We start from the raw sequence: 21,504 nt of genomic DNA, 5'->3' as shown, positions 1-21,504 counted from the left end.
CAAAGAAACATAACTGTCGCGGGCATGCGCGAGGGGACGAATCCTGGCCGGCTGCGCACCAATTTCCCGCGAAATATTGTAAAGGAAAACAAAATACGACTGCTGTCACAAAATAAGCGAAATAAAATTAGAACTTTCATAGAAATCAGTAGAAGGAAACAAAAATAGGAAAAAAAAAAACTTGAGACTTTCCGAACACAAAGCTTATTCAAGTAAGGGTATCTTGTTGATTTACCATTCTGTTTTGAGTTTTATCAGAAACGTCGTATGCCTTAAAAAACAACGTGACTTACTGGCTTATTGACCACTTTCAAAAATGGCTGCCGGATTAATATTCTTTTGTTTAAATTCAAATAGCCTTTCTGGCCTCGCTTGAGATAATGTATTCTTTTGAATTTTGTACTGGAAAACGAGGCCAGAAAGGCTAATTTAAATTTAAACAAAAGAATATTAATCCGGCAGTCATTTATGAAAGTGGTCTATGTGGTTGATTATAATTCCAGTAAGAAAACTTGGTTCTGACAGCATGCCAATTAGCCACACAACATTCGCACATGTGCACTCGTTTGACCGCTGTTTGGTATTGAGCTTACGTTGTACGTGTAAACCTATCCAAACAAATATAGAGGAAATTCTTAACCTAAGACGAACAATTCATAGAAGCTTTTCGTTTGTGAACATCTCGAACATTTAAATCTACGATTTTGGTTCCACTTCCGCATCAGTGGGAGCTTGTTCTGAGGGCCCCGTTTCTGATGTTTCTTGTGCCCCTTTTTGCTGGATACCCTCCTCCCGTGAAGAAGAAGGCATTTCGTCTTCACAGAAGGTAGAGCCTGAATCTGCATTTCCTTTGTTGGCAAAGATAGACAAGTCATTTTCTTTTGTGATTTCACTGACAACCACGTCTTGCACTGTGGGAAGGTTTTCTCCATTTTGAGCAATATCATTACTATTTTCAATGTACGTTGTTGTTTCTGCATTTTCCATTTCAGTGTCTTCCTCTCTCATATTCTCGTTCTCCCAAGCCATAGATATGCTCATTCCTGCGCCATCAGCTGATTCTGAGTTTCCGCCATCAGGTAACGGAATATCTACAGGTATATCCACATGATCATCAAACATTTCCACATCGTTTTCCTGCACCGAAGAATCGTGCTCCACTCCTACACTTCCTGCTCCACTGTCAACGTCTTTGACAGTTTCCAAAACATCAATGGACTTCGCAGGTTCCTCGATGATGGTTGTCTGTTCATCTATCAGGGGATAAATATGTCAACTTCGAGATTAAAATTACGTGGGTTAAAATTTCTACGGGTTGTTCTTTGACTAAAAAGTCCGCGTTAAAAAATATCCCGAAAAAAAGGCCGACGAAAATATTTTCTACCCGCGGTCAAAAACAAACAAGCCAGGAAAAAAACTACAGGGCGTAGGTAGGGAATATTATATGGATGGCTTTTTGGTTCGACTTTTTGATGCCAGGACTTTTTTGAACCACAACGTTCTGTTTTTAAAAATTTCACAGATATGTTCCCAAAAAGTATGGTATACTGTGACTTGACAGGAAGTGTACGCCGAAAATACTGCGTTCCTAGACTTACTTTGTTTGTTTGTCTGTTTTTGGGGTTTGGAATTGTTTTTGCTTTGTTCTGATTTCTTTTTGACTTCTGTCTTTCTTTTCCGCCAAAACCCAATTCAAGAGAGAACCCAACGCGCTGCTGACATGTGTTCAGCCAATCAGAACCAAGTAACTACGTCCCCTTGATTTCCATAATTACAGTACTTCTGCGATTGAGACAAAAGTAACCTCCGTCTCGGCCTTACAGGCTTTAGCCGATCAGCATTCAGTAATTTTTGACGTGAGCGATAGGGTAGTAAATAACTTGATTTGAAATCCCTTCAAGAATAATACTCACTTATTGGAGTGTTTTCTTGTGCAATCTGATTCTCCTGAGCAGCTTTGCGTTTTGTCAATGCCCTCTCTCTATTAAGACGGATTCGTTCTTGTTGTTCAGGCGTCAAAATGACCTGTTAGAAAGGAAGGTGTAACAAGTTTGCATTAAGCTGAAAGTGCTTTGGACAAAAAATATATTCCGGGAAAATTTCTGTCATAATGAAAAACAATAATTTCCTATCTTACCATCCCATTTCTTGGCTCAGCTTGTACACCAAATGGTTGAACCTGAAATTATTAGAAAATTAAAAAAAATGTCAAATTGAGGTGTTGTAGTTCTCCATAAAGGAATATATGCTTTTTAGGAAATTTACATCATTCAATAATAAGAATATGCATACTGATGTTAAGGTGTATAAGTGGAAATGGTGGAAGAGATAAAAAGTGGCAAATTGATCTTCTATACATACAATGTTTGAAACAGGAGTAGCAGGAACTTGTGACTGTGTTCTATCATCCCTGGATACTAATAATGATAAAAAAATATATTTCAATTTCCATACTATAGGGAGGTAGTAAAGTTTGTACTGAAGTAAAGTGGACTATCCAGCCTAAGCATATCCTGGTTTCCATGGCTGAGTATCACTATCCTACCCCACCCCCTCCCGTCAAGGATTTTTCTCCTCCCTCCCTGGATGGGATGCCAGTCCATCACTAGGTTACTCTCCAGCATTTCAACAATTCGCTGTTACCCATTAACTGCTGGGTGGAGAGAGGCACTGTAAGGGTAAAGTGTAAGAGTAAGAACGCAATACAGTGATACAGCCATGTCTCCAACCCAGACCTCCCCAGACCTCTTTACCTGGAGTCCAGTATCCCATCTTCCCTTTCCAAATTATAACACGACAAAAATTAGAATCATTTCTGTGCCATCCAGAATAATCAAGGTCTGTCTCCTTTGCAACTGATTTTCAGCTTTGTCACACAACACAGGAGAATACAAGTTGTGTGACAAAACTAACAAATGGCCTTGAGGGAGAACAGGGTACAAGTACAGGAAGCATTTAGTACAAGCTTATGATCTTCATACCACCATCTTGTGCATCAAGCTCTGTTTCTGATTTTTCTCCATCATCAATTATGTCATCTTCACCTCGCCTAACTCTCTTGATACAGTTCTACAATTGTAAACACAAAACATGTTCCTTAGGTAAATCAGTAACCTAGAAGAAGAAACTCTTTGTTGTTAAACAAACTCTCTTGTCAGAACCACAGGAACTGTAGAGAGAGCAGTGTTGAGTCAACAAGGATGTTGCCATTACATTAGTTTGTATTGGACATTTTAACAGCCGGATTTAAAAATATTTTAATCTACCATATAAGTTTTGCCCTCTGATTGATTTTTATTGTATGGGTATCCCTGGTTCAATTTGAAAGATAGACTAACCAATAAGTATGGCTCCCCTACCTATTCCTTGGTGAGAGGAAGGGTAGCTTGCTTCGGGGGTGGGCTGCTCTCTCCAACTAATAAAGGTTAAGTACAGGCACAAACTCTGACCTGTGACCTCTTGTTCACATTTCAAAGGTGATTAGAATTAGAGACAGCATAGAGATGAACCTTTTCTTAGATCCTAGAAGATGAAATTATATCTAGAATTTCTTACTTGAACTAGCTTTTTACTGCCCAACTTTTCCACTTGATCTACAACATCTGCAAAAGGAAACTTTGGGAACAAGCGATGTGCCCAGTATTCATAACGCTGTAACAGTAGCTTCAGATCTGAGGCCTGAAAGAACCAAGAGCTCTAATTTGACTGAAATAAACTTGATTATAGTTTATAGGTGAAAGATTAAGCTGTACTCAAGCCTAGTGGCTCATCCAACTGGAATTTATCCCAGTTTCCTTGGCATGAAGCAAATATTTTCGATTAACCGGACTCTTGATTGTCCGGACTATTTACCAAAGTCCTGACAAGTCCGGATAATCGAGGTTCAACTGTACCCATTTGTACTCCTGGCCGGAGAGTGGCACTGTGAGAGTGAAGTGTTTTGCTCAAGAACACGACACCTCTCTACCCAGTGCTGTAGTATCTATGATGTAACTGTGTACGGCCGAAAGGAATTAGGGGATTTAAAAAGCACATGGTTGAGTGTCAAGTTGAATCTGTTTTGTGTGCGTGTAATTTGGTTGAATTCAAACGTTTCACAGACCGTGAAACACTACAAGTGTCCAGTGCACTAACCCCCTGGGTGGAGAGATGCACTTTGGAAGTAAAGTGTTTTGCCTAAGAACACAACACAATGACCCCACAAGGTCTTGCACCAAGACCTCTTGACCCCAAGTTCAATGCACCAACCATTAGGCTGACGCATCTCCCACTTTGTAATTTATAGTGACTATTTTTTTCTTAAAGAAAATTGATATTCATCTCATGACAAGCATGGAACAAAGAAAAAAAATGAGTCCTTGTAAGAGGGTCTCGATGGGGCGATAGCTTTTACAGCTAACAATTAAAATTTTGGTCATTTCACAGCTAAGGGCTAACCCAAAATGATACATTTTAGAAACGAAAAAATTTTTACACTTAACTTCTGTTGTGACTAACAATTAATATTGGTCAATTTTCATGCCTAATGACTAAATTTTTGGCCATTTTACAGCTAATGGTTAACCCCATTGTGATCCTCCCATGAGGTATCAACCAACTTCTGTATTCATTGCTTCAACACTCTTGTCAGATCATAATTTCACATGTCATGTGTACCTCATGACCTTTCCCTTTGAACTTGATTCCATCACAAAGGTGGGTTAGAGCTGGAAGACCACGGTCACCGCACAGCCTACAAAACAAATTCATATTTGTAAGGCTACTATAAAAAACCAAAGTGACAACCACAAAGGCTGAAATGTTTTGTTTCCTCTGGCCAAGGTTACTTAGAAGATTTTAATGAGCTCTACAATGAAAATCACAATTATGCATCATATAAAATCAGCTCTTTCATATTTTGCTTTACATGTCGCTTCTTCATATTGCCCTAAATCCAATTAATCATCGGCGTACCGTATTTTCATTCTAAGATAATAGAAAAATAGTTCAGATATCAAAGAAATATGCTGAGTCTTTTTGCAAGAGCGTGCATCGAATATAAGTAATCTGAGAGCCCGTATTGAGAATTCGAACCGAGCCTATTACGATTTTGCGGTAAGTTGATCTATCAACAGAATTGTAAAGAACTCGATGGCGAGTCAATCTACTTTATGTGTTCATAGTTAGCGTTTTTTTTTTTTCTCACCTGATTTCGTCTAGCTTCGGTCTCGGCGATCTCTTTATTTTCCGCTTCGTGTTTGACTCTTTCTTGCCTCCTTCGCCTTCATCCGGCTGATCTCCTACTAAAGCGTCGCCATTTTGGTTCATTCTGTCTTCGTCGCGATGAGGAGAAAGCGGTGGTAAAGGAGGTGGAAGATCAAAAGGATCATCGTCATCAAACGGAGCAGGTTCGTCTCTCGTAAAGTCATCGATCTCATTCGAAATCGCTTCTGCAAACGCCATTTTTCTCTTGCGAACAACCGATCAACCAGGAGCACAGTCCTTACTATAGTTCCCGCCAAAAATTGGAATCCGCTGACCGGGTAAACCGCTCGGGTCGCCCGAAGTAGCCCGAAATAATAAACATCTCTAATAAGTTGCCCGTAGTATCTACGGTCTTATCGCGAGTAAGCAGAAAAGAAGACCCACGTATAGGATCAGGCCTGTAGACTTAAGATCCAATAAAGTTGAGAAATCTTTATCACTCAAATAGGGGTGTTTATTTCCAACAACAACTTCAGTGTCAGTAAGTTTAGTTCTATGAACGAAAAGAGCCAAAGGTTCGTATCAAACGGGAATATATATAATTACAAATTTTGTATTTAACTTTATCTATAGAAGTTCAATAAAATTTTTCCAATAATTTTATCAGTATAATTCTTAATATAATCCAATTTTCATTTGATCCTATATAAATGGAATTTGCGCACTACAAATATTAAACTACTTATCAGATTATTAGACTTTGAATCTGTTCAGATTTGACTCCGTTATTTATAGTTTTCCAGACGCTTTGACGAAAAAAAGGAGTAGATGTGAGCCGAAAGTGAGTTATTTTGGATCGTTTTTTACGCTGTTAATATTTTGTATTGTAGAGGATTTTATGGAAATTATTGCTAAATAAAATATTGATGTGAATATTAAACTATTATTATTATTATTATTATCATTATCATAATTATTATTATTATTATATGCCGAGGGAATATTTCTCAGTTAGTAACATTTTATTAAGGGCAAAGTAATCACTTTCGATAATATTATGGAGCAAATTTTTCGCAGTCAATAAAATTTCATTAACGGCGAAGTACTCGCTCTCAATTATTTACAGTTTTGGACACTGAAAGCGCGCGGTTAAAATCGCGTTAGAAGGGAAGAAAATAATATATATATATTATACGACCACCAACGCGCCAAAACAAAGTGGTCATATTAACGGGGTGGTCGTATTACCGGGGTAGTGTCATATTTTATAGCTGGCACGTTGATGATGAAGTCAAGCGTATCAAAGTTTCACCTTCAAACAACTGTTCTCGAGCATTTACATTGCATTCAAATAATAAAATATAATTTGATTGAAGCAGAACTATTTCGACAAGAGCTACTGAAACCAAACAAACGGGAACGAACTGCTGCATGTACTGTATTTACAACACTGAGATGACGTGCATAATCTTTCAGTGAGGAAAGAAAAACGCAAGTTAAACACGAAGGCGCGCTATAAAAGGAGCCTTAGGTCCCACTGGACCATTTGTCAATCAACCGTCGTGTGATGTAGAACTCTAAGAGTCAAGTCAGCTTGAGCTACAGCTACTCCAAAGCAGTAAACAGCGGGCGCATTCCTCAAAATTGTTTTATGTCTTCATCACAATACAAGAATTTTTAAGATTTGTATTTCCTTTCTCCAATGGAAACTGTCTTTATATGTGGTGGTAAATTTGAGATCGAAGTAGGTGGTTCGCTAGTCTCCTTCGCAGCCGCTCGGGCCGGAGGGGAGCGTTGCGTGACTCCGGCCCGAGCGGCTGCTAAGGAGACTAGTGGTTCGCACGTTACCTCATGCCACCATGCTGGTGGAAGTAAACAATAGATATCTCATTAGCTCCCTTTGTTCGTCTACCAGCATTTAATGTTGACCCGCACACGTCAACGGTGAGTAACAAATGAGCCTAGGTCTTCCCAGGGAAGACTTCCTTATACAGCGCGCCTTCGTGTTTAAGGAAAAGCGGCGATGCGAACAAGATCGACCAGAAGCAGGAGACAGAAAGAAAAAAAGCAAGCCGTTAAATGTTCATGTACGATGACTCTTAAGATGCAATGTCAACAGCAACACTATGTAATTAGTGCACTATTGTTTATCGATTAATTTTGACTGATGAGGTTCGAAGAGCGAAATATATTTCAAGATTCTTAAAGTATTGTTATTTTATTTTTACAGTTTCTATTCGTGCGTCGAATGTGATACTTGAGACGTGATTTCTTAAAGGCCGTTTACACGGCAGAGAAATCGGGTACGGACTTGTTAAAAAAGGGGTACGTATCTGACATTTTTTCCCGTGTAAACAATCCGTACCATGTTTTGGGGGATGGGTACGGACCCGTATTTTTTCTTGTTTTGGGGCCATAGCCGTCTATGGCCCCAAAACCAGAAAAAACACCGCGTCAAACCAGGCACCACGTCCACGAAGAAACAGGCAGCGGAACATTACATGGTTTAACCCACCATACAGCAAGAACGTGAAAACTAACGTCGGAAAATGCTTCCTTGCACTTATTGATAAGCATTTCACCAAAACTAATCCTCTTCACAAAATTTTTAACCGAAATACCTTTAAATTGAGCTACAGCTGCATGGGCAGCATTAAAACTGTCATATCTAACCATAACAAAGCAGAAATCCGGAAACTCGCACGCACTAATGATCAAGCTTAGGAAAAGCTGCAACTGTAGGAAACCTGACATATGCCCCATGGATGGAAGCTGTAACATGGAAAGCGTAATTTACCAGGCAGAGGTCACCACATAAACCGCAAAGGAAACATACATTGGTCTCTTTGACACCGCGTTTAAAATGCGTTACAGGAACCACTTGTGTTCATTCCGAAACGAACGTTACAGGCATGCTACTGAAGTTAGTAAATATATATGGAAACTTAAGGACAAGAACACAAAGTTTAATATTAAGTGGCGCAAGGTGAAACAAGCTAGTTCTTATTCCAATGTAGCCAAGAGATGCAATTTGTGTTTGTGGGAGAAATATTTTATCATTTGTAAACCGCAAATGGCGAGCTTAAACAAGAGAAATGAGTTGACATCATGTTGCAGACATCTCAGGAAATTCCTGTTAAAGAACGTAACGTTACGATAGCGCGTGTAGTATATTGCGCGCGCATTTACACATTGTTCTGTCCTTTAAATTTCGGTGGATTGTCACCGTTATGTTGGTCTACGAAACAGGCTGTATTAAAATCCATATGTGCGTCACTTGAGTAGTCCATTTGCTACTATATATATATATATATATATAACTGCAGACAGTACTGTTTCGGCCTTCTGGGCCTCATCAGCTTTGTTAAACATGTCTTTGTCAGAAGAGATTTCAGAAAGTCTTTTATTAACTGCTTCGGGGATGTTTCATAGTATGCAAGGTGGGTGGTTATACTTGCTGTGTACGTATAGATGGGTAGTTGTTGGTTTGGAATAGGGTCCGAATCTGCCGGTTGTCAGGTCAAGCGTTACATCGAGAAAGTTGATGATTTTCTTGTTTGCCTCGATGGTAACTCTAAGGTTGTTTTGGGCAAATATCGCGCAAATCTGTTTCTTAATTCTCTCCACTTTTTGGGGTGTTTGGTTTATAACTGCAAGGCCGTCGTCACGGTAAAGCCCGATGTTAATTTCTGGTATATTCGCAAGCTGTGATAGGAGGTAGCAACCGACTAGTTCACATGTCTCCGCTCTATCATAACTTCCCATGGTGACGTCGAAAAGGCCGTTGGAATTTTTCTTCTGCCAAGAGGTCCCATTGCTAAATAGTAGTGATTCTTTAGCAAGTAGGACGATTTGGCGATCATCTGGGGAGATGGTCCTGTAGTTAGACGCGAAGTCGAGGGCACGTCCGAGTAAATCTTTCGTTATTGAGGGGTAGAATTCTACAACATCGAAGCTGATGAAAGTAGATTCGCATTTATTTGGTAAGTTTTTGAACCACTGCAGCACAGAGGATGTGTTCTTCCATTGATTAACGCCTGTTGCATTTACAAGTTTCTGGTTGATATTTTCGAGAATTTTCTTGCTTATTTTTCCAATTTCCTGTTTTGATGGGTTAATCAAACGACAAGTGGGTCGGTTTAAGAAATTGTCTTTATGGTCTTTAAGTGTTACGAACGCATCTCTCTGGGCGGTAACTTCGACCCGGTCGTCAATACCTAGTTTCTTCGTGATTGCTTTGGCTGCGGCGTCAGTTTTTCTGAGTTGCTTGCTGTCAGTTTTCTTGTATGTTTTGGTGATGTTGTCGTTCAGGAGTTGATTATACTTCGTGGCCTCTAGCTTGTAAAAATTGGTAGATTTGTCCGCTTTAACGAATAAGCGATTTTCGTTTTTAATCAACTTGATGTCTTTATTCAGCTCTTTCTGAAACTGGCATTTCGTATTCTTGAATTGGACGCTTTGGATTAATCGTTGCATGCCGTCCTCAAAGTCGCGCAGCTCTTCGATGACCGGCGGGCAGTTGTTTGTCTTGAAGCCGAAAGTTTCTTTCTCTTCCGCTTGTCATGGGTTCAAAAAGTGGAATGCTTTCCATCTCATGCGGCGCAAAATTGTTCGGTCTTTTCAATCAGTTGCTTTGTGAATGCCCTTCTTGATGCCAAAGGAATGTTCTTCGTTGAGTAGTGGAACGCCACACGTTCCATATTTGAATCTTCGGTCACACAGTGCTCAACAAAATAGGAGCTATATAAGCGAAATAGGCAATGTAGGATCCATGACAGTGCTCGACAATGAAGTCGTGAAGACTTTCTGAAATAACAATAACTGCAAACTTCTCACCTCCGTAGGTGATGCATTCCGAGGTTGCCCTACAAATACAGCTTCTTCGTCCCTTTGAGCACTATCATTAACCGTGGAAATAATCTTTCTTTTACTTTTGGGGTTGCGAACTCGTTCAAATGTTTTCGTCGCTGGTGAACTCGGTGTTCTTGCGGTTCTCGGTGATTTACAAGGAGAATCTTTCGCACATCTCTTGCGTCGCGTCAATTCTCCGACATCTATGTTTACTACTTTGTATTTGTTCCTGAACTCTTGTAATTCTTCGGATTGACTAAGTGCCTTTTCATGCTTTAGGACAGGCCTGTAGCACTTATTACAGAGCACTTGTGAGACCTTGGAATTGATTTCAACTTTAGCGTTCACAACAAGCCTAAAGCGGCGCAGAAAATCTCGATTCTTCTCGGTGAAAATATTCAATTGAGAATAGCCATTTATCTTGACGTTTTCGTTGCAAAATCGGCAATAATCGTTTGCCCGAGGGAAGTAGATTTTAATCGGGGTTTTTGTTGGAGTTCGTACTACATGCGAGCTTGTCATTTGGCACGTGTAGCAAATATTTTGACAGATATTGTAAATACGACCACGAAACAAAATATATTCCCCACGCCCACTCCAGATACAAGTAAAAACACTACACCTACCCCCAGAGGTATTTTGATACTTTACTCTGATTGGTTATCGGAAAGGGGCGTGATTGATGGCTGTCACCCGAAGCTTGGTGGCATGAAAGTGAGATTCTCAACGGTCCAGAGGTTCTCTCCGCTCGCTGCTTTACAGCTCGTTGGTCGGCGCTTTGCGCCGAATTCTCGTGCTCCGGTAGAGAGAAGAGAACCTCTGGGACCAGGGTAGTTATCATTAACCTTAAACTTAGAAGTGTCACTGATAATGGAAAAAATACCCTGTTCGTAGGCTTTCCTGTCCATGACAACTAAACCATTTCCTTTGTCAGGCTTCAGTATTACAGTGTCCTTGTTCTTCCTCAAATCATTTAGTATCCTGCATTTCTTTAAGTCCGCTGCAGAAGGTTGGTGTGAAGAAACGTACGAATGGGCAAATTTTTCCTTTAGCTTACTGTCGAGTAGATTTCTGACCATGATGCGATGATCAGCTCAAAACAGGAAAAGACATCCGTTTTGCTACGGGTCGGAGTACAAATAGAATGTGAAGGGCCATATTTAAGTATTTCCAATTGTTCGGACGTGAGATTGTGCGACGGACCAAATGCCGAATTTTTCTCTTGGGTTTTTATTCGACCCTGAAGTCCTCTACGACCTAGAAGACGAAAGAGAAAACGAGCTGTTAGCGTCGATCGCTTTAGGGGATACTGTCAATGACAATGCGACCTACCCTTTAACTGAAAGTGAGGTTTCCAACAAAGTTAATTACGAAAACAATGAGCGCGGCGGCAATTTAAACAGGCAAAGATTTGAAAACATGTCAAGTGCCGCAATAGACGAGATAATTGTAAGAGCAGAAACAAAGAAAACCAAACAATCCACCAAATGGGCTATCCGAGTTTTTGAAGGTGAGTTTTTTCATTGCAAAAATATAATAAATACCATATGAAAACCTCGAATAGAGTGGACGCACATTTGCTAAACTTTCTTGCCAAAACAAAAAAAGAAAAACAATCAAGGAAAGTAGACGAATTTAAAACTGGCTAGCACACACACATTTCTAACCAACAACTGTAACTTTCTCTAGAAAATGAACACCAAAATACAAATAAAAATCTTTTTTTTTTTCGTTGCCGTTTTTTAATAGCTTGGTGTAGTGAAAGAAAAGTTGCCAAGAACCTCCACGAAATGAGCAACAAAGAGCTTGACCTATCCAGAAGCTAAATCCTGCCTGCGAAACACTTTTTCAGTATCCAAAGCGAGCCGTGAAATCTTGAGTCAAAGTTTGGTACGACAACTAGCCTCTGGGGGTCAACAAAATTGAAGGAATAATGAAAGAAATTTCTAAACTAGCGTCTCTTTCGAGAATCTACACTAACCATAGTGTCAGAGCTACTGCAATCACGCTGTGGTCCAACGCGCAAGTTCCATCGCGGCACATAATGGCTATCTCTCGTCATCGCAGTGAAGCTAGCCTGAGGAATTACAACACTCGTCCATCCAGTGAACAGCTAAGAAACACGAGACGTAGTTCACATATCCTCTCTGGTGCATTGAATGGAAGACCATAGCAGCCAAGTTCCTCTGATGCAGCTACCAGTTCAGAAAATCCTCACGCTGCTGTAAATTCGACCGTTGTTTATTCACAGAACAACACAGCGCAGCAGTTTGTCAAGTTCCAACCACAAGCTTTAAGCAGTTGTTTTCAAATTGTCGTGTTTCTCCCTACACTTCTTTCGTGCTCTAGCCGCTTCCTGCGTGCTTTACTACAGAACAGAGCACAGTCAAGGCTTCTCTATTTGTTAAATATCAACGAATAAACAAGAAATAAAGTTGTTTCTCTTATCCTTGGAGTGCTCGAAGCAGAAACGTGCAGAGCAAAATAAAAATGTGAAAGAAGGAAATTATTACTAGTAACAATAGTAAGTAGGAGGCATTTATATTACTCATGTTAGACACTCCTGCAGACAAAATATGGACACTTGGGCCACTAGAATGGTTGCATAATTTAAAAAAAACTAAGTGTGATTGCTATTTGTAAGTTTAAAGGCTATTTTCTCATTAATTTGGATATTTGGATATTTTCTCATTACGCAATAATTTTGTCTTCAAGAAAAGATATCTTGAGAACAATTTATCCGAATGATCTGAAATTTTCAACATTAGTTCCTCTTGATAAGTTTTGCGTTATAAGCAGAGCAATTTTCCACATGATTTATGTACTCAAAGTTATGAAGTGAAACACTACTTCGATTTCCTAGGTCAAATTTAGTCGATCACCATTTGAAATGTTTTCAACATATCAAAAATCCATCTACTTATAACAATAAGCAACATGTATTCTTTGAATTGACACTAAAAACATTTTTTTTTTATTAATTCCAGAAGGTGTTATCTTTTCTGAAGTAACCCTTGGTAGAACCCAGCAGGTGGCACAATAAAATGAGTGGTATCCAATTACAGTTGACATGTGGAGTGTGAAATATTTTTTTTTTATGACCTTCAAGTCATAAGCTTTCCAGGGATATATAGTTTGCCTAAGTTTTCAATTAAATCCTAGCCATGAAAAATGTTGAAAAATGGGCATTTTTTCAGGTTTACCCCTGCCTTAACGATGCTTCAGTGTGTATGGAGATTAACTGATGAGTGGACCAACGTTTGTTAGTCTACGAAACAGAACTGTATTAAAATCCATATATACTCATATTGAGTAGCTTTCATACAGGTATATATATATATATGCATTAAATGTATTGTCCGTCCTTCTATGACAAAACCGCTTATTTCTTTGGGTCGATAATACGTATGCGTTATTGACCAAGTGTGAGTACAGAGGGCCCACACAAGCGGCGTGTCTGGTCGTTTGTTCGAAATATAAAGAAACGCGCCATAAACCTCACACCAGGGTAGTCAGTAGATGAATCGCCGGCGCGAATATGCTCCTGACTCCGCTCTGACATGAGGCATTTGAAACAGGGCATTGTTTTCCATCATCCAATCAGCGTGGAGCAAACAGCATGACGGTTGTTCGCTGGCACACCAAATCTGTGCCGCGGATGCCGATCGATTGGAAAGCTGCATTTCTCGAAAGTTTTTTGGCGGTTAGCGCTTGGATTTTGAATGGATCTTCGATTAAATGGCACGAGAAGAAGCGTCAACCTTTTGGTTTATCTGGTGTTTGATTTGGAAGCCGGACGATTCTAATTTCTGGGTGAAAATCGGCTCCGCGCTGGAGCGGTTAAAAATGAGCTATCCACCCTTGTCTCCTTATACAGTAAAGTAACAGTCAACGCAAAATCTACCAAATCGCTCAAATTCGCCACTTAGAACCACAGAAACGACAATAGACAGCAAGTGAGGTAGGTTTACATTTATTTTGAGCCTTAACATAGACATTTCTTGATATAAGTTTATGACATTACGACTCTTCAATATTCTCCCATACATTTCTTTATATTTCGAACAAACGACCAGACACGCCGCTTGTGTGGGGGCCCTGTGGTGTGAGTTTAAGATGGTTGGATGTTGGCCGAGTTCTTGTTTTGCATTTTAATGGACCGAGACGAAGACGAATAGAGGTTGTTTTTTTTCTTGCGCGAAATCAAAGCGAGGAGTCCCGAGAAGGCACGATGAGTCCATCTTGCCTGCAGGATTCGCTTCATCTTGCCTGTGGGAGTTGCCGTTTATATGATAACTGGTAATCCTGAATTGGTTGTGTTTGCTTGATTTCGATCTGCGATTACTCTACAAAACTCGTCCGGCCACTCTCTCATCCAGTTGATGCAAAACTAAAACCAACTCCGAAATGCTCTCTCTCCAGGCAGTTTGCTTTTATTTTTCTACCTTGAGCTCTCATTAGCCCCTTTTGATAAATTCTTTGCTCTGATTGGTAGGCTCGATTACCAGCCGCTGTTTGGGAACCGGAGCCCACGCTCCTCTTCTCGGAGAGGAACAAAAGACACCGAACCCGAGAGAGCGGCGGAAATTGAGCCTATCTGATTTGTTCCTGTGATTAAATTGGTTTGATTACAAGAAATTCCATCGAAAAGCGCTTTTAAAATTTTATTTGATTCTAACGTGTATATATTACGTGTGACTTGCGCACGTTCACTTTGAACTTGACTTGTTGAGAGCGTGCATCATGGATTAACTGTCGCGAAATAACTTTGTTGTAGTCTGAATAACATTTTGCAAAGTTTTATTCGGACTTTTCGTAGAGCTTGATTGGCCATACAAAAACTAGCTAAACAAGCAAAATAGTTGAAATGCTAAAACTCAATACCGAAAGAATTGCTTTATTTTCACAATTTACAAAAACGTTTTACCTTCTTTATGGCTCTAAAATGTTCTTGATTACATTTCCTCCATAAAGTAAAGCAACATAAATTAACAAATAAAATAAATGAAAAGAAAGAAAAAGAAATGGAATCCCATTGCTTTTTTTCAGTAATTTGAATTTCAAAATACCTTTCTATCAGACAGATTAAAATAATCAGCAATCCTGTGTGGTGCTGAGTTGCAATATTTTTTTTGAAAAGAACACATTTCATAGTTGCCTAAAGTTTGAAAAACCTGGTTTGAACTGTGCCTTCTTAAAACTCATCCCATTGTACAATTTCAATGATAAAATATGGTATGGTGCATTCTAGTCAGGAAAAGAAAAGATCTCTGAGGTAAAACTTTCAACATGAATGCAGGGGTTTCCAGAGTATGCAGCTCGCATTGGGGGATGCATAGACAAAACAAAAATATACTATTTTGGTAATCATATGACTACACTATTTCTATCCTATCTATATTATCTGGATTGCTTGGACAATCAAAGAAATATTCTTTAAAGGTAGTTGATCATCGAAAAAATTTCACTCATTTTTCAATAGATCAGCGATAAAAAGGTGAAATCCAAACTATTGTGAATTTTTCATTCTTCTACATATTATGTTGATTTCTTGCACAAATCAGATTTGTTGTAAAATCATGAGTTTCAGGTACACACTATGCGTAAAATAGACAATGTCTGAAGATATTATATTAAAATTGATAAATGTTGGTATCAATAATGACAATTTAATATAAATTAAAATACTTTTTTCTGTAAAATAGTTATATCTAATATAATCATAATATAATTCGCAAGCCATTGGTTCAGACATTCCCACATATATATTCTTCTATTCTTCTGTCTCTCTATCTGTTTATCGGTCACTCATCCAGTCAGTCAGTCCTAATTTATTGATAAGTCAGTCAGTCATTCAATTAATCAGCAGGTCTTCATTAAATCTGGCTGTCAGATTACTAATCACATTTAATTCCATTAACTGCATCAGAAACTGTCTCATGTTTAAATGTTTTCAGCTCAACCTAAAAGCAAAATAAATGCTAATTAAATATTTCATATGAACATACTTGTTTAACTTGCCACATTGCACTTCTGTTACCATTCTGAAATTGCATTTCAATTATTGTAAGTTATTTCATTTCAATTATTGTTGTCAATACCTCTAACTGTTCACACTTGGATTTCAGCTGTTCAAGTTCTTCTTTTAGCTCACTGTTTTCCTTCTCCAACACTTGAATCTTCCTGTCGGCTTGTATTTGCACAGACAAAACTATACCTGTCAATTTCACCACAATATGTTACACGACTTTATAACATGCTTGTGATTTGACTGACCAACAAAAACAAAACTAAGATCATGGGGTGTTTGTTTTACACCCTAATTACACCTTAAAATCAGTTTGCACATCCTCAACCCCGTTCTCCATTCATTTCCTTAGGTGCTGACTTAGAAGATTTGTTTGACAATTGAGAGTTTTTTTAATTGTTATCATTTCCTTTATTCTCCTGCCCTTAATGTGTCAGCACCTTAAAGAGAATCTTATGGAGAAAATGCATACTGTTGTTAGGGTGTAAAGCTGGGTCAATAAAATGTACTATAATTAACAATTATTTCAAGAGTGCATGTTGGATATGAGATGATAGATAGCCAATGAGGCACGTAGCGCCGAGTTGGCTATAATCATCTCATATCCAACAAGCGCTCATGGAATAATTTGTTTTTTTAAAAAAAAACACCCCTAAGATATTAGACAAATCTTCTCGACTTTACTTTGTAAGAAGAAACCAGAAGTTACAATGTATAGATATTAGATTATGACCAGTATATTGGCTGATATACCATAATGGCTAAGCCAATAAAAAGTCTCGAATTGCATTATCCAATGATCCAGTTTTTAATAATAGTGTTTACATTACAAATACATAAAACAACACAATGCATTCCCCTGGAATCTTGTTAGATGCTTTTGTACCAACGAATTCATTCATAAGATGCAAAATCAAACATTACCATTGACAATTCTTGTGACTCTCCAAAGCCGAAGGAGAACAATAAGACCTATTCCATTAATAGCTCCCTCTTTTCCACTGTAAGAACAAGATCAAGCAGACATCAATTTATCTCATTGCATCCAATCAATGCCAAGGCAAAACAAAGTTATGTGATACAACATGAATCCTGCATGGCACATAATCACAGGTACAGCTGACAAAATGGAATTGGTCTTGAAATTTAAAAAAAAAAAACTAAATAAGGAACAGAAAACAAAAGCCAGCCTCGGACTAAGTTGACCAACCTGAAAGCTATATCCAAGGCAAATGATACTGTAACTACAATTCCATCAAATACCTAGAAAATAATCATAATAAAATTGTTGTAATTTTCAGTAAATTTTCAATTATACTTTTTAACTATTTGTACATAGATGATGTAATTCAGTGGAACCCATATCTCACTGACTCCATATTACATACTTTGACACCTGGTCTATAAAGTAAATGCTAGTCTAAGTCCCAGATTTTCTCTCCAATATTACTAATTTAACTGTAAACTTAACTTGTATTCTGCACATGCCTAACCCTGCTAAGCAGACACAAACACCATCACTAAGTGTGTGTGTTACCACAAACATACGCTGTTTACTGAACAGACAATAAAACATAAATTTGAGTCTCACTTTGTACTCAGTGACTGTTTGAGGTTGCCTGTTTTACCTCAGCCTATAGTAATTAGGAATAGTTATTCTTACAAGTATAGCTAACTGTTAGTCTATTTAGTCAGAATGGCCAGATTCAAAACGTTACTAAACTATCAATGAGCATTTATGCCAACTCTGTTATAATTGGTACACAAATGTATATTATTTAACAAATGATTATTATTTTGAGACTGGTCAGTATTTTAATACTGTGGAGGGGGGAGCAGAGCTGGTGAAAAAATAGGGGCAGATCACTAAGCTAATGCAGGATCAGTAGAGGAGAGGGGGGTATATAAATTTATCCAGGTAAGTGTTTAGGAAAGCATAGTAGTCCTAATCTTTACCAACCACCAGTAAATAATGAACTGTTTCTCTAGGGTTGTGCTCTGGCAGTACCTGGTGGTCCCTGGCACCTTAGTTTTGCTCTTGAGTGACTTAAAGCAAGCTTAGGTTTTTTTTTTTTTTTGAATAAAAAGCATATGACAGGCACCCTGGATTTCACACTTTCCAAGTACTGAACTACCTTCAATTTTTTAGAGCACAGCCTTGTTCTTGTTTAGCACAAATCACCATGCATCACGCAGGCACAAGCAACAATTTCTCGATACAAACAGTACAAGTTTCACTGCAAGTGCACAAACCTCCATTTTGTGTTTGAAAAATGTGAGTCCCATTGCATAGATCTTCACAAACAACTAAAGAAAGAAAAAAGAGAGAGAAGTTGAAATTAATAATTTTTATGGTATACATTTTTGTGTATAATTTATTCTGTTGATTTTCCAACTCTCGTAAGTGGTTTAAAAGTGACCTCTCCACCCAACGCAAATATTTTAATCTGCAAACCACATGCTGATTGCCCTTTTCTGATGGGACGACGTAAAACGTTGACCACTTGAAAATATCTAATGAGGGTGGGGAACCATTGGCGTTTAGTCATTGTTTAACGTCGTCCAATCAGAAAAGGGCAACGAGCGTGATGGTTTCTGGCTGGCACATGAGAATCTTGCTATGTATCCTGGACACTAAAATGCTGTGGGATTGTGATTTTCTTTGAGGGCTAGCTCTGGTCCGTTTGGATGGATTTTCGATTGAAAGGTACGAGGAGAATCGTGAATCTTTTTACCTTAATGCTGCGAAGTTTGAAAGCAGAGCGATGCGATTTTCCAGGGAAAAATCGCTCTGGTGCTAGAACCCTTTCAAAACAAGGCTTCCACCCTTGTCTTTCTTTATGTATCACATTAATGACGAACTCAAACTCATTCAAAATCCCTCAAAAAGTCATTTTTGAGGCAAAAGGACGACTATACACCACAGGTAAGGTAATTCAACGTTTATTTCACCTATATATCGCTATAGGTGAGGCAAATGGTAAGTCTGGTACATTCACTATAAAATAACAATCGGCTACACAAACAGATTGTATGGGCCCCCTGTGTGCAAACAGGCTGTGAAAACAGACAAGTTTGTCCGTTAGAGGGTGTTGTTAAGGAAAACTTGAGCAGAGCACTAAAGAAGAACACTGAGGTTATGAGTAACATTATCTTGATAATACAGTTGTACCTCAATCATGAAGATTGACAGGATGGCAATGCTGATGTAATGCAGGATGTGTGGTGCATGGCTCTCATGGTGAACTGTAACAGGAAATAATATTCAGTGTACAAGTCAATAACATGATTGGACTATAAATAGCCATTCTTTAAATAAGACAGTTGAACTTGTGTTAAGTGGTCACCCATGAATACAGGTTGACCGCTAAAACAGGTTGACCAGCAAATGACTTGCCTGATGTTTATTCATAATAATTGTTCTAGCAATACAAAGAAGAAAGATAATCTGTATTTAGTGTTGAGGACATTTGAACTCAAAGTACGAACATGAATTCTGGGAGATAAACATATGGAATAAATTTTACTTGAAAGATTATTCTTAATTCTATTTTATGATGCGTGGTTCCACTTTAAGCGACTGTTCAATGCAAGTGCAAGACAAAAAAATACAGGCTGTTGGGATCCAGTCAAGGGCGACCACAACCGCCTAATAGGGGTAAAAATAATTACAGTGCTTGGGGAAAAAAATTTTGGGACTTTGATGACCAACCACTTGATACAGGGTGACTGTTTAATACTGTGCTACTCAGTTAACAGGTTTGACTATACTTACATTTAACTCTTTCACTCACGAGATCTCATTGGTAATTCACCCTACTGTCTGTCATACAACTCTTATGATGTTACTTTGGAGAATTTGGTATCTGATCAACTAATAATTTAATTCCCTAGTTTCTTTATTCTCATTACTTATCTTCTTATATTGTATTGGCATATGTAAGGAGAAATTCTGTCTTGGTCACTCAGGGGAGTGAAATGGGTTAAACACTAACCCGATGACACTTGCAACAAATAAGTGAGATTACTAAAGACTAAGAATTAATTATATGAAAATCATGTATGTGCACTGTGGTTTTAAGAGTCTATATGAAAGCTACCCTCACGGTAAAGAACACTTAACTTAAGTAGTAAATAGGATCTGAAATAAATTCAGGCCTGCACCGGATTTGAACCCATGAACTCTGCAATACTGGTGCAGTGCTTTACCAACTGAGCTAATGAGCCAACTGGGAGCTGGTCATCATGTCAGTTCTTATTAACCCAGTGAAGTGATAAATCGAAGACTAAGTATATATGAATTTTTTTCAGGTCCTATTTTCACTACTACTTATTATAAGTAGTGTTCATTACTGCAAAAGTCGCCATCAGATACATGAGACTGCTAAATTACACCTTAAGCTACTGCCAAAGGTATAGTCTTATGGTTAGTGAGCAAAATTATGATTGACACAGATCAGTCAATATGCTTGAATTGTATTGATATTGTAAAGAAAAATTAATTTTTGATCACTCCTGAAAGCTTTAGCGGTAGAAAGAAAGCACTTCAAATTTTCTTGTAATTTTACACTGCTTGTCATTACTAAAGAACTATCACAAGTAAGCAAATGTCTTCTTACCCAAACAAAGCACTGTATAAGCAACAATACGATGACGTTTTAAAAAAGCTAATTTCTCTCTACCAAGGCATTAAATAAAAAGCAAAAACAAATGAAAACACAAACGTCGATAGATAATTGCCCACCTTCGACTGCTTTCAAGTCAATGAGTAATTCTGCAATAACAATGATCATATCCACGACAACCAATGTTATGATGACATATTGAGCCTTTCTGCTGTGAAGAATTTCACAAAGCTGTTCTCTGTGATCGTTACAAGGCCTACAAGTGAAAACGACACATCCTTCAAAGAAATTAAATTTAAATGAAGTATCAAATCTTATGATGCTTGATGAGAACGCATCGTAAAAACTGGATCGTGGAAATCAGGTGCGATGTTACTTCCGTTTGAATTCCAGCATCAGCTCTAGTGCTAAATTCACACCTAAAACGCGAATTGCAAAGCTGAGGTCACCTTTCGTCTTCATTTTCTGTCAGATTTACTGTATTCTCAGTCACCGCAATGCTATTAGAAGCCTGCTCCATTTTGGTTAAGTCGATATTGGGATCTGAAGGCGTATCATCGTCAACAAGTGGCTGATCATCCTGTTCGTACATGGACGACGTTACTCCGACCAGCATGCAAAGTATTGTACGATCGTGTCACACAATGTAACTGTTGTGTCTTTCTCCCGGAAGTATTCCAGTCTCTGGCTAACTAGTTCGCTAAATGTTATTGCTACAAGTGGTTCTTCTTTAAACTATGGTAAGCAAGGGTGGCGTGAAGTAATTTGATATGTTTTAATATTTTATCTTGACAAATCAGCCAAATGTGTTAACTT

At 38.4% G+C, this 21,504-nt stretch overlaps 3 protein-coding genes across 3 annotated transcripts; 1 reads left to right on the top strand and 2 right to left on the bottom strand.

Annotated features, from left to right (window-relative positions):
* Positions 1–561: 561 nt before the first annotated feature.
* Positions 562–5,525, bottom strand: LOC111333832 (uncharacterized). Its single transcript, XM_022939454.2, has 8 exons — positions 5,186–5,525; positions 4,657–4,732; positions 3,556–3,678; positions 2,982–3,069; positions 2,362–2,417; positions 2,138–2,179; positions 1,914–2,025; positions 562–1,253 (listed from the first exon to the last, which is right to left on the bottom strand). Exons 1-8 carry the CDS (start codon positions 5,440–5,442, stop codon positions 697–699), a joined length of 1,311 nt encoding a protein of 436 aa, XP_022795189.2. The 5' UTR covers positions 5,443–5,525; the 3' UTR covers positions 562–696.
* A 5,716-nt stretch (positions 5,526–11,241) lies between these two features.
* Positions 11,242–13,015, top strand: LOC148732211 (uncharacterized). The gene is made up of 2 exons (XM_088757811.1): positions 11,242–11,545; positions 11,785–13,015. The coding sequence occupies exons 1-2, from the start codon at positions 11,242–11,244 to the stop codon at positions 11,859–11,861; spliced, it is 381 nt and encodes a 126-aa protein (XP_088613937.1). The 3' UTR covers positions 11,862–13,015.
* A 2,872-nt stretch (positions 13,016–15,887) lies between these two features.
* On the bottom strand, positions 15,888–21,452 carry LOC111333834 (voltage-gated hydrogen channel 1). Its single transcript, XM_022939457.2, has 8 exons — positions 21,138–21,452; positions 20,808–20,944; positions 19,236–19,309; positions 18,317–18,370; positions 17,274–17,326; positions 16,988–17,064; positions 16,137–16,252; positions 15,888–15,998 (listed from the first exon to the last, which is right to left on the bottom strand). The coding sequence occupies exons 1-8, from the start codon at positions 21,302–21,304 to the stop codon at positions 15,933–15,935; spliced, it is 744 nt and encodes a 247-aa protein (XP_022795192.2). The 5' UTR covers positions 21,305–21,452; the 3' UTR covers positions 15,888–15,932.
* Positions 21,453–21,504: the final 52 nt, after the last annotated feature.

The sequence above is a fragment of the Stylophora pistillata genome, chromosome 4 (assembly GCF_964205215.1).
Source record: "Stylophora pistillata chromosome 4, jaStyPist1.2, whole genome shotgun sequence".
Taxonomy (NCBI): domain Eukaryota; kingdom Metazoa; phylum Cnidaria; class Anthozoa; order Scleractinia; family Pocilloporidae; genus Stylophora; species Stylophora pistillata.
The sequence above is the reverse complement of the archived record's forward strand: the minus strand, read 5'-3'. Positions and strand labels throughout refer to the sequence as shown.

Bases quoted from the DNA above. Each gene is read 5' to 3' on its own strand.
- LOC111333832 (XM_022939454.2), bottom strand. From the start codon at position 5,442: ATGGCGTTTGCAGAAGCGATTTCGAATGAGATCGATGACTTTACGAGA. The intron at 3,070-3,555 runs GTAAGAAATTCT...TTACAATTGTAG, and splicing joins GCAGTAAAAAGCTAGTTCAA to AACTGTATCAAGAGAGTTAG. The intron at 2,026-2,137 runs GTAAGATAGGAA...CCTTTCTAACAG, and splicing joins CTGAGCCAAGAAATGGGATG to GTCATTTTGACGCCTGAACA.
- LOC148732211 (XM_088757811.1), top strand. From the start codon at position 11,242: ATGCCGAATTTTTCTCTTGGGTTTTTATTCGACCCTGAAGTCCTCTAC. The intron at 11,546-11,784 runs GTGAGTTTTTTC...GTTTTTTAATAG, and splicing joins GGCTATCCGAGTTTTTGAAG to CTTGGTGTAGTGAAAGAAAA.
- LOC111333834 (XM_022939457.2), bottom strand. From the start codon at position 21,304: ATGCTGGTCGGAGTAACGTCGTCCATGTACGAACAGGATGATCAGCCA. The intron at 19,310-20,807 runs GTGGGCAATTAT...TTCCTGTTACAG, and splicing joins TGACTTGAAAGCAGTCGAAG to TTCACCATGAGAGCCATGCA. The intron at 15,999-16,136 runs GTATTGACAACA...TTTTGCTTTTAG, and splicing joins CCAAGTGTGAACAGTTAGAG to GTTGAGCTGAAAACATTTAA.